Source organism: Pogoniulus pusillus, chromosome 1 (genome assembly GCF_015220805.1).
Source record: "Pogoniulus pusillus isolate bPogPus1 chromosome 1, bPogPus1.pri, whole genome shotgun sequence".
NCBI lineage: Eukaryota > Metazoa > Chordata > Aves > Piciformes > Lybiidae > Pogoniulus > Pogoniulus pusillus.
In genome coordinates, this window is record NC_087264.1 from 44,092,941 (window position 1) to 44,105,979 (window position 13,039).

General features: G+C 36.2%; 1 protein-coding gene across 5 annotated transcripts in view; it reads right to left on the reverse strand.

Annotated features, from left to right (window-relative positions):
• The window catches only part of CEP128 (centrosomal protein 128), a 127,977-nt gene that overhangs the window by 3,145 nt on the left and 111,793 nt on the right, over positions 1-13,039 (reverse strand). For 2 of the 5 annotated variants that reach the window (XM_064151091.1, XM_064151080.1), the window contains 3 exons: positions 9,600-9,677; positions 7,320-7,433; positions 3,738-3,846 (listed from right to left, as the gene is read on the reverse strand). In XM_064151091.1, coding sequence (XP_064007161.1) covers positions 3,738-3,846; positions 7,320-7,433; positions 9,600-9,677 — 301 coding nt within the window. Of the gene's footprint in view, positions 1-80; positions 189-1,602; positions 1,681-3,737; positions 3,847-7,319; positions 7,434-9,599; positions 9,678-13,039 lie in introns of those variants that run through there. The other 3 variants (XM_064151100.1, XM_064151117.1, XM_064151109.1) reach the window with 3 other exon arrangements.

Consider the following 13,039-nt stretch of genomic DNA (forward strand, 5'->3'; position numbering starts at 1 on the left):
TGTTGTAGCAGGTCCTGAAGATGGCCATGAAAATGGTCAAGGGGCTGGAATACACCTCCTAAGAGGACAGGCTGAAGTACCTGGGGCTGTTCATCATTCTAGAGAAGACTCCAGCAAGACCTAAAAGCAGCCTGCCAGTACCTGAAGAGGGCCTAAAAGAAGGCTGGAAAAGGACTGTTTACAAAGGCCTGTAATGATAGGACAAGAGATGATGACTTTAGATAAGAGTAGATTTAGATTGGAAGTTAGGAACAAATTCTTTACCATGAGGGTAGTGAGAACACTGGACCAGGTTGCCCAGAGAGGTAGCTGAAGCCCCACCCCTGAAGATATTCAAGGTGAGGCTTGACAGGGCTCTGGACAACCTGACCTAGTGGAGGATGTCCCTGCACACTGCAATGGGATTAGACTAGATGCCCTTTGGAGGTCCTCTCCAACCCAAACCATTCTATGACTCTATAATTCATAAGATAATATGCTGTGTGCATACCTTCACAGCAGAGTGCATACATAATGCTGTCTTGGAGCTCTTGATTTTTAATTAAGTTACTTATTTATAAATGCCAATACAAATTGTTCTAAGAACTTATGAATAAGTACATAGAGAGATAGAAAGACAGCAACAGACATTGCGGAAGTTAAATATTGTGACAGTAAGATCAACCTTTAGGACAATTTATTTTATTCGACCATGATATCATTCCTACCTATCATACTGACACAAGAGTGCTGTGTCTCACCAGAACCAAAAGGGTCAGACAAGACTATGATCCCAGGTACAGAAACTGGGAAAACTGGCAGCTATTTCCATTTCCATAAAGTCACAGCATATGATGCCCTGGAACATAAATTCCAAATAGCAATAGAAAGTTTGAAAGCTATATGACTTCTGGGAAACTATCCAGGTTAAAACACTGAAGTAATGAAATTTACAAAGAAAAAGGCAGGCCCTGGCTCAGAAAGCCAAATGCAAAGCATGTGTAACTCTAGGGGCTTTTGTCATAAAAAATTAAGGGAAATATAGTGACCAGGAAAAACAATTTGTTTAACAAGTAGTAGTGACTTTTTAGACCAACAGCTTTGATAATAATACAAGCAGCAAGCCATGTCTAATAAATGCTTCCTCGTAAAAACTACTTTCTTAGTTCAGATATTTCCTTTCTAAGAAAACAGTTATAGAAATAAAAGCTCATTCCCAGAGCAATGGTTATATAGAAATAAAAGCTCATTCCCAGGGCATCTTTCAAATAGTTACGGAAAAGCTGTTACAATTGTGGAAATTACACCAGAAGCATGAGGAATAGAGATAAAACAGAATGTTAATTACTTTTCCTTTTAGCTGCCAAATGCATTGGCAATTTTTTTGCTCAATATATATATGGAAGCAGATTGCTGTTTCCTAATTTATTTTTTCATACTTCCTGTACCTCTTTCTTCAACCAATGTTAAACCAAACGATCCCCTTTGCAGATAAATTAAATTATATCAAACTTGTCTGCTCTCCTCTCTAGTGCTCTCTACAAGTCATAAGAGACCCACACTGGGAAAGGAGCTTCTAGTACTATTTATTGACTTTATAATCTCTAAGATTTCATGAACTTACGATGAAGTGAGGAAATATTAAATCACAAAGGCTTGCAAACTGCTCTGAAAGGTAAATAAAAAGTCATACATCTGTTTCTGAAAAAGCAAGGAGAGAAATTAATCAGAGAAAACAGATGCTGACATTTATAGGTAGATGTACTGAAAACTACAAGAGGTTTGGGTTCAAAACTTGCACTGACAGTTACAAGAAAAGCTCCTTTATGTTAATACCACTGCAGCAGAATCAGCAAAGTAAGTAATTAAGAACACCACCTTCATTCTATTAGAGTGAAATAAAATCAGGGACAGGAAAAATATTTTATACCTGCATCTCTGGCTTAGCCTCATAAAACCTCACTAAAGCATTTTTATAAAAGGTAAAAAAGTGAAACTCTAAAGACTTTTGCATCCAGTTGTTTTCCCTTAAAAACTATTAGGAAAAAGTGAGACACTTCTACTGTTTTTTTTTTTTGCCTTAAAAAAAAAGTTCTTCACCACGTGGGCAAAAGAATATAACCAAACTCACTCTCAGCACCATTTTGGAAAATATTAAGTATGAAAATCAGCTTAAATTATGATGTGAAAAACACCTTCCTAGAAGATTTAAGCAAGAAAAAAAGTCATTCCTGAACAAGGTCCTGAAAGAAGCTTCCTCAAATGTTGAAGACTTTCCAAATATTTCATAACAATCAACACTGAACTGCTACTGGTTTTCCTTCATCATTTATTTTAACTCCATCATGCTCACTGTTGGTAAATCCCATCTGAATCCGAGAATAAATACCCAGAATAAGCTCATCAGATTCTCACATCATATAGACCCTATTTCTCTGGCAACTGCCTAACATGGATTAAAAAGTACTCAAGTAACAAAGTCCCAGGAAGATCCATTCAGGTTAAGTAAAGAGAATGTTCATGCTGCATCTTTAAATTTCAGGAACTTAAATCACAGAGTTCTTCAGATTGGATGGGACTGCTGGAGGTCACCTCATCCAATACACCTGAAAAGTATCAGCTGTTTGTTTTCTATACCCAAATCAGGCTGAGCTGTACTTTGACTTGCAATACTTTGACAGATATAAGGCTAGGGAAAATGGGAAAGCAACTGTGAGTTAGAGGAAACTATTCCTGAAGTACAGAAGAGGTGGAGGCATTTGCTCTTATCCTTTGTTCCCACTACTGTTATTCAGTATGCTCTGCAAAAAGATATTAAGCACAACCCACAAACTCTGAAATGAAAAGAAACCAATTATCTTTAACCTCATCAGATTAGATCAGGACTTACTGGTGAGCAGTAATGTATTGCAGCACTCATTCTAAGATGCAAAGGTTTAAAAGTGCAATGGAGCCTGAAATAGGGCTTTCCATTACATTGAATGTGACTTACTGAATAGGTTCCCAATACACAAACTGGCTATACTGAAAAGAAATGGAAGGTGATACCCTTCTGAGGAAAAGTATTCAGATATCCATGTGCTGACAGGCTAAGAAACCACCACCCTTAAAACCCATGCAAAGGTGTACTTGTACTAGACTAGGTAAAGATCTGATATGTCCTATTTTTTACTGAGAAGTTCCTAGCAGTATCAGAGGTCCTGTGACCTTTCATGACCATACATTGCATATGCACTAGGAGATAGGAATAATAATAATAATAATAATAATAATAATAATAATAATAATAATAATAATAAAAAATCACTATTGAAGTAGAAGCAGAATTAGTGAACTCAATTTTAACCATTAAACTGCTACAGAAGCCCCAGACTAACTAGTTCAAGTGAAAAATCTTGTAAAGCATCCCTGGCTGAGGACGTCTCTCTGGTCCCTGAAAAGGTACAAAGTTGACACAAGTATGACTCATCATGCAGAGACTCAAAATCCAACTGCAGCACTTTCTACTAGTGTAGGGTTGGATGATTAACAGTACACTGTACATCCCAGTGAAAAAAAATCCCACAACTATCAGTGGGATGTAATGAAGTACTTCCTAGACAAAGGCATCCGTTCAGTATACAAGGCTAAAACACAGGGTGATTCTTAAGATGGTCCTAGCATTTTCTCGTGGAAAAGTTCAGTGTATTACTCTCTCAAGTTAGTCAGCTTTGAAAGGAAGAAATTGTAAAGTTTTTTTTCTATAAAACAATACTTACAACCAGAATCTGAGTGCAGTGAGCTGGACAAAAAGCTGTTTTGAGTTCGCCAACTGGAATAGGGAGTAGTCACTTCTATAGCAGAAATTTCAGTATCCATTTTCACATCCTATGACAGCCAAATGAAAATAAGTTTTATTTGTAAATATCAAGCAGCTGTAAACTTTAACAAAAACCATACAGTAGCACCCATATACATGGGCCTACACTAGGATTTCACATACTCTGGAAAACCCTGATTTGAATTCTCAGTATTGCAGTTAGGACCAAACTAATTCACTTATGAATTTCACATCCATTTCATCACTACAAAATCTCTGAAAAAAATTGCTTTGTCTGAAGAAAAGCATTGGGACCACTGAAAGTTTTCATCATATTAAGTTACAAAAGGTGCTCTTTCCTGCTGATATCACATCCACAGTTTAGGAGAAAGCAGAACGATGAAGTCAATGAATGATAAATTCCTCATCAATGACTACCCCATACTAACTCACAAAAGTTCCACAAGCAAGCAGCAATAAAAATTAAATCTGTTTTCTTTGCCACTGAGGAAACTGAAACTTCACTGATTTCTCATAGCAAAATACCTAAAGTGGCTTTTCCATTTTTCTGTCAAACCACTAAATAAAACCTGAAGTACATTGTTACTATTTATGGCTAGATCCATACAGCATAGCTTTTTAGTGAGTGAAGTCATTTAGTCTATAAGCTAAAAAAAAAAAAATCAATTTTAAAAGGCCATTAGCACTACTGCAGCAAGTAGTCCCTTGTTGCAATACCTTTCAAAATAAGATTAAAAGCTTGACTCAGTATTCAAATTATTCAGTTTGTTGATATAAGAAGATATAATAACGCACAATTGCATCAGTTCATAAACCACTCAATTTTGCTACTGAATTCTTATAAACAGCCTCAGGGAATTTTGTTAAAACATCTTACAATTTATCATTCGTGCTGATACTATGATTTGAAAACTAAATAGGAAACAAAACAAAAGTCAGCACTAATTCAGAGATACAATGAGCTTTTGTCCCACCGCTGAAGAGAGATTTATTCCTATAAAGACAAATCGGAGTTATACTTATTAATCCCCTTATGTGCTAATGAGAGACTTAATACCTAAAGCATACATAATGCAATAACAACTTCTAAAGAATAAAAAAAGTTTTTGTCTTTTCCTTCTGTTTCCAAAAATTGTACCTTAGAAAACACATTTTAAACAAGCAAAGTGCTTCTACCAGCAGCTGCAATGCAAAATGGCTTTCTCTGCACAGAAATCCTGCCTTGTAGGCTGTGCCTGGTTTTATGCCCTTCGTTTACAATTGCATCTGTATACAGTATAGGACTAGATGGTCAGTTGTTTGTGGCAGGGGAACCATCCTAAAGTATTTGCATCTGTCTATCATAACATTTATCTTAAGTTTTTCTCTAGCAAAATTTCTCTTTTGATTTTCTTTTAGTTGCTACTCTATTTTTAGATGTTATGTAAATATATTTTATATGTTTATATATTTATATGTTATAAACTTTGATATGTTATATATATTTATGTCTTTTTCCCCAATTTCTTCTTAGCTACTTTATCCACTCAACCCTGTCTTAGTTGAAAATTCACAATTGTACTTGGTAGTATCCTGCCAGCTTCCTTTATTACTGGAAAGCTTACATTTTAACACATACAAAGAGTAATTATGGTTTTCCCAAGCTTCCTGGGCTTCTGAGCAACAGGTACTTCACAGCCATCTGACAAGACTACAGAGAAGTGGGAATATTGTTTGGGAACAATGAAATCATAAGGAAAGAAGAACAATAACTGCTTTTAGGGGAACATTCAACCTTTGTTTCATGTTTGCTCCTTAAAGTGAAAGGAGGGCAGGGGATTAAATACTGCCTGTCTGAGATCAGTGTTGGCAAGTAAGCTGAAAGAAGTGTATTACAAGAGAGGAGAAATACTAATTCCACAAGTAAAATGTTATTTAAAATGTCACAATTCCAGTTTTGAAAAATACACTTCTTTTTTTTTTAATATATATAATGTACCAGATCTCTGCCTAGTTTGTATAGCAGAAGCACAAAGTTGTGTGTGAAGCATGAATCAAACCTGTCAGAAAGAATGAACTTCGATGTCTTTAAGCCTACATTCTTCCATGAACCTATTTTAGAGACTCTCAAATGACAACTAGTGAAATTAAAAAAAAAAAATGCATCTGGACTAGTTCCAAGGGAGGGTAAGAAAGGTAAGCATTAAAAAAGATTTTTTAGCCTAAGCTAGCCTGATGACTGCAATCAGATTAGTACCCTCTGTTACTTGTTCTTGAACATTCTGTTCTAACAGCCACGGCAGCAGAGACTGCTGTATGTCACGCAGAAAGCCAATTAGGTCTGACTAAATGGAAGCCATTAAATGCTCCCTGTTGTCTAAAGAAAGAGGAAATACTGTTTTGGAATCAGCTTTAGACTGGATTCTGAATATAGTGCTCAAATCATGCAAGCTCTGTAAGCTCAGTCAGCTTAGTGCAATACTTCTATTCTACTGCCAGCTGATTGCATTCTACTTAGATTTCCCAAATTTTCATGCTTACTGAATTAGTAACTCTTGTGTGAAGGCAAGAGAAATTCAAGAAACTGATGATTATTACTAGTAACATACTTAAAGTGAATCTGCCCTGTTTCTTTCTTTCATTTTTTGTCTTATAAAGAGCAAGATGGCTTTTACAGATAGCTTAATACCACCTTCTTACAGCTTAACTAAGATAAAATGCTCTGCATTTATTTTACCATTTCCACTTTTAAAAAGACCTACTCAACAGTATGTGCTCATTTTACACATGGAAGACTGTTATGGAAGAGGTGAGGAAAAGAAAGATCTTAAAGCTTTTTGAGATATGGTACGTGTTCCTAGATTTTGAGTTTAACTGCTCATAGACATTGGTAAGATTCATTGCCAAAGAATCTTGACATGATTGTGATCAGGAGAAATACTAGCATAGTTCTTCAGTTCTGATCATTTATTTCAACCACGTCCATGAGAATTTCAGTTCTGCTAAAGTAAGCTACTGTCACAATGGCATGCAGTGAGAAGTGATATGACAATGAATGAGCTAATATGAAGAGAAAAAAAGAGTGTCAGCAGTTGGGAAAGGTGAACTTATTATAGCTAATGTTTCTAAACAAGAGCCCTGGATTTATATCACAGGGAGTTAAAAAAAAATGTTTATCCCTGCTAATAGCTCACTGAGTGACCTTTAGCAAATCACTTCCATTCTGTTTCCTTGGATTTCGTTTACATGTGGAGTAGACATCATACAGTACTTTTGGTAATGAATACATAGATCAGCTAATGAAAAGTCACTCTATACATTCAACAAATTAATCATCCTTTTAATGGAGAAAACAGGTTTCTATATTTTTTTTTTGCATGAAAGGTCATGGGGAAATTGAACAAATCAGTTAAAAAATGCAGCTGACAGCAATTTGACAAAGAAAGTAGAACAGTTCATAGTCGTAAGATACACTTTTCTGTGAACATTCAAAGAGTTTTGGAAAGCAGTTGGGAAACAAAATTGAAGTACATGCATATACCTTGAGTTGTTGGACTCTTTGTTTTGAATCTTCTAGCTGTTTCTGTAGAGAACTTACTATTTCTTTATACTTTGTATACCTCTCCTCAATCATCTCCCTTCGGCAATGGGACTCCTACAAATGCAATGAAAGATCCAAATCATTTTGCAATGTTAAAAGTAATTAATAAACGTTGGCTGGCTGTTGTAATCACAGATGCTACCAAGGATTTTCAATACAGCAAGAATGAATTAATTACTACCTTTCAGTAGTTGAAATACAGCAGCCTTATGAAAGCATAATGTTCTCTAATGAAAAATAATGTTAAAATGAGAATAGGTTAAACTGTGAACAGCTTCATTCTTAACTGGTGAATGACTTCTTGTAACTCTTTCCAAAATTCCATAATATCATATCTTCTAACAAAGAAATTCTGTAATTGTAACAAACAAAACAACTTGAAGAAAGTAAGTGTTCTAAGGATATGTACTAAACAGCATTTTCCCAGAGAGAGTGATTTGCCATTGGAATGGGCTGCCCAGAGAGGTGGTGGAGGCACCGTCCCTGGAGGTGTTCAAGAGAAGACTGGATGAGGCACTTAGTGCCATGGTCTAGACAACTGGCTAGGGGCTGGGTGATAGGTTGGACTGGATGATCTCAGAGGTCTCTTCCAACCTGGTTGATTCTATGATTCTAATAAGAAAACCTAAAACTTCTCACTGAACTAATGATGCACTTCAATGAATGAAACTACTAGACAACTTGTGAGGTATTATCAGAGATTTGCTTTCTCTCTCCTTCTCCCTTCTTGTGAAAACACGGAGAGAAAAACTTGCTAGCAGTGAAGAGCAATGAATGGCTTTGAAACAGTTCATTTATGCACACCACTTGAGAGTAAAATATGGTGTTATAATATTTTAAAATAGAACAATTAATGAAACTCCAAGCTCACATAATTGTTACAGCTAATGCATAAAGCCTATTAGCTCTCTTGAACAAGAGATTATTTATTAAGCAGCACTCTGCTGTTTGTAGAGACTTACATTAAGAAGACAGGTGTTAAAAAACTAAGCACCAGGGAGCAGGACAGTGCTCAAATTATACCAAAGAATCCTTCTCATCAATTCAGGCCAAGTGATAGCTACAGCAAACCCAAAGTGGCAATGTGTCAATGGTTGCATTTGATGACCTTAGAGGTCTTTTCCAGCTATCATTTCATAGTAAAGTTAATTAAGAAAGCACAAGAGTGAGCAAAAACCCTCATTCAAGCGTCTGCTTTGCTGAGCTGAGAGAATATTTCCTTTGGCAGTGTAAAACTTCAGAAACAGATGGCAAACTCCACCTGGGGTTACCTGGAATATGAAATTAAAGTGATATCTCAACAATATTTTTGTTTTAAAAATGCAAACATTTCAATCAGCACTTGTGTTCCTAGCTCTGACGATGGTGGCAGCAATAAGAGTGTACGTTTATTAACACATGATCTCGTGCAATAACACTTGGAATAAACAATGTTCCAAACAAATGTTCTGCAATGTTTGTGACTACCTCATATATTCTACATAACAAATACAATGCTAACCACTTTGAGTTTGTGGATCTGTGATTTAACATGAATTAGAATCATAGAATCAGTCAGGGTTGGAAGGGACTGCAAGGATCATCTAGTTCCAAATCCCCCTGCCATCTAGGGATCAGGCTGGCCAGAGCCTCATCCACCCTGGCCTTAAACACCTCCAGGGATGGAGCCTCAACTGCCTCTCTGGGCAACACATTCCAAGGTCACTTTTGACAATAGTCCACCACTGTGGTGTCAAGTCAATATGTCCAACTCTTTCCAAGCAAACATACTTTTAACAGTGATAGTGGGAAAATAAGTGACAGTTGCTGGCATTGAGACAAAACAAATATACCAAAAAGCTGTAAAGCTTAACTACATTCACACTCTGCTTTAAATACTGAAATGAGAAAAAACTACAAAATGCTCATTTTTTAACAAGTAATGACAGAACTGAATATTCAATACAAATCTTCCAAAATAATAACTTGGCCTGGACCAATTATGCCCAGTCACCAATGTTTACACTACATAGCATGTAAACAGTGTTACTAAGACTAAGCTTGGAACCTCAAAAAATCTGTATAAATATGAAAACAAATTTCTGTATGTTTTTTGGTCTATATAATATGTATATATGTCATTTAAAAGATCTTATTAACCAATCTATCTATACGCCTAGGGAGAACATTAATCAACCAAAACATTTTAGAACTGCTGAAAGAATACAAAATCTTTCTCACTCCAGTATCTTTGAACTCTTCTAACAGGCTCAGTTTCTCAGGAACAGACTCCAGATGGTCTAAAGCTAGTCGAGTACTCTAAAGAAGAGAACAGAAGATAAACATAAAAATGTAAGCAGTCTCACAAGCATTAAAAGCTTATTACATTTGTGGAAGCAGGTTTATAGGTGCGTATGTTCTTGTAAATTAAACAGGTCAAGAGTAAACAGACTATTAAGGAAAAAAAGGCCAAAATAAAGCACACATCAGTTTCCTTATGGAAGGTAAACTATTCTATCAAGGAGATTTGAATCCCCACAAGTAATCACCAGTTTATTGAGCAGAACAATACTTATTTACAATTTTGGAGTTGATGCAGCCTGTGGAATGAAATTTTCTTTTATTGCACTTGAGGGAGCAAAGTACATTTAACAAAAATATAAATCTATGCTCACAGTGTTTGCATCTTTGTAGTTAGACACAAAGTACAAACTTTTCTTCTTTTCAAATACAAATATGTGCAGTTAGCACTTTGCTAACTAGAGAACAATCAAGCTTCAAATACTTGGGGTAGACATACAGTATGTACTGCTGAAAGATGAATTACCACTCTAGGGAGAGTTCAGGCTGGACACAAGACGCTGCCACATCTACACCCATGACACAAAAAAATCTAGTTCATAGCAAGATGCAAAAAACTGAAGAAAACCAGCATCATGCTTTGAGTTTTTGTGTACAGGTGAAGTTGCTTGAACACGTATAGACAGTAGTCATGGCTCATAAGCCAGACAGCTCTGGAGCTTCCTAAAGTCTGCCCTTCTATGTAAGAGGAAAGAGATTTGTGAGAGGATCGGATTGTTTTCTAGACCAATTGGAAGAATAAGAAGCCTGGGATAAAAGGATTGAACAGGAAGGAATTTCAAGAAGTACAGGAAGAACTGTCAAAAGTGATAGAGTTTAAAGATTTAGTATAAAGTTTATTTAGTCATTTAGAGAGAACAACAACAACAACAAAAAAAAAAAAAAAAAAAAAAAAAAACCAGGCAAAGTAAGGTGGAGAAAATTTAGGCACAAACCCAAACCACAAAGAAGTTTTTTCTTTGTTTTTATACTAACACACCAATTTCATTAGATTTTTACACAATGTGCAAGAATTATACATAAATATAAACTTCATAAATATATGAAGTTATGCCAGAAAGACAGGTAAGTAATTTCCTGAAATGGTCAGTCCTGAGGCCACCTAGTACAAAAAAGTCCTTAATTGCAATGCTGACAACTGACCATGGCAAGGGCTGGGGGGACAGAGAGGTGCTAAATTGTGCTAAATTCAAGTGAATGAAGTAGGGGCATGAGTTTTGCAAAACTGACTCAGAATGAATAAAGATTATTTCCTCTAGTGAGAAAGTAGTACTTTGTTCTTTCACACCTGCTACAAGAGAAAATAAGTTCAGTTTCATGCTCAGCTAGCCATGCTTGGACCAAAACTAACATTTTTTGTATTATAATCATAAGAAGCTTAACTTAATGTAACTTAATTTGCATCAGGGTTTTTTCACTTGCAAAATTCACCTAAGAAGGTTTTATGAGGAGAAAAAAAAATTACTTTTCCTGCAATATATCTGTCTCTTTACCATAAAAGAATGACAGAACTTGCACTTATATATTAATAGCATATATTCATGATGCAAGCAGGCGGAAGGCCTACGCAGTGTGTTTAAAGTGTTTCTCACAGATTATAGTGTAGAAATGCTTTTACAGCTATAAAATACCTTTTATCTTCAAATGCTATTATACATCTCCACCTGAAAGTAAAACTGCATAGAGGTATACATCAATCTCTAATGTTTCCCTCTTGTAAGAATCAACCATTTCGCTTTCACCACAGTAAAGCAGTATTCATTCATATTTCATGCTTCATTTACAATGGCCTTATGTTCATCAAAGCACTGATTTTCCACTTCATTAATTTATGATGAGATGCAATGTTTGCTGCTTTTACCCAGAGTAGCCCTTGGTACTGGTCTGCATGTGCGTTTCTACAGCTAGGAAACCTATGAAAGAAAACAGACTCAGGGTGTGACTCCCCATCCTGGGCCACACAGCAACTGTAAAAAGCAGTGAATGAGGGCTTTAAGGCAATCCCCTATAAGGAACTTGGATCCTACCTCCCCTGTTCTCTGGGGACAGCAAGGATGATTACCTCATGCACTGGACAGACTACTGAGCAGAGGCTCTGAGCAACCTGCTCTAGTGGAGGATGTCCCTGCTGACCGCAGAGGGGCTGGACTAGATGATCTTTGGAGGACCCTTCCAACCCAGACCATTCTGAGATTCTGTGATATTGCCAGGTAGGCCAAACAAAAAAAATACTCATCAAAAGTCAATTATTCAATTATCTCAGACCTTCTAAACAGCAATCCAAAATAAGACTCTCTGAGTTATCTTGGATCATAGTGGGCTACATCCAGCACCTGCCCTGAGTTGGGACACTTTTCAGGGCTGTCTGCTGGTGAAGTCAATAAAAGACTGAAGTGAGATCATCTCCTTGACTCAACTCCTGCCTGCTGAGAAACGCAGAGGCACTGCAAATATTTATTCTAAACTCCAAGCAGGAAGCTTTGGTTATAGGCTAGTCTCTTTTATCCACCTCTCTGTTTATTTAGGTATTTGATTTTATGTATTTGCCTTTGGGTGTCTCCATATTTCACTCATCAAGTATTTGTGTCTGTATGTTGTGTTTATGTATATAAATATGCTATCATTGGAGACACCTTGTAGTAAGTTAGTGTGATTCTTCTAATCCTTAAACTTGTAATGAAGTCACTGTTTCACTAACCACTGCAAGTGGTGCTAAAATCAGTCTTTATTTTGTTTTGCTAAAAAGTCTTGAATTCCTGATAAATCAAAACTGTCAAACATATTCATCTATGATAGTCCAATACCAAATGAAACCACAAATACTTTAAGTTTAAGGGATGTATTACCTAACAAGTTTTCCTAACACATTTTACTTATAAACTGCAGAAAAAAAAATACACATTTGACAGTTCACACAAAGCTGAAATAAAGTTTCTAGGGACACAGGAAACATTTAATGCAGTGGCTCCTCAGTATGTTATGAAGTATATTCAATTTACAGCAGGTTGTTTCAAATTTTTGCTTTTTCTCCCCATTTTAATAAAGACTTGTGATCTATTCTCAGCATAAAAGGAACTCAGGCTCTAAGTGTAAGCTCATGCCTTAAGCCATTTTTTAATTGTTCCTCTGAATTCGATCATATCTGAGTGTTGATATGCTCAGATGCTCATCATCTGTTCTTCCCAAGTATCTCCTAAATATATCCCCTCTATTTCACATGGGCTTTGTGCAGAAAAAAACCCCATAAAATTAGCTGGGACTCTTCTAGTCCCCATTGACTCATGGAATCAACCAGGTTGGAAGAGACCTCCAAGATCATC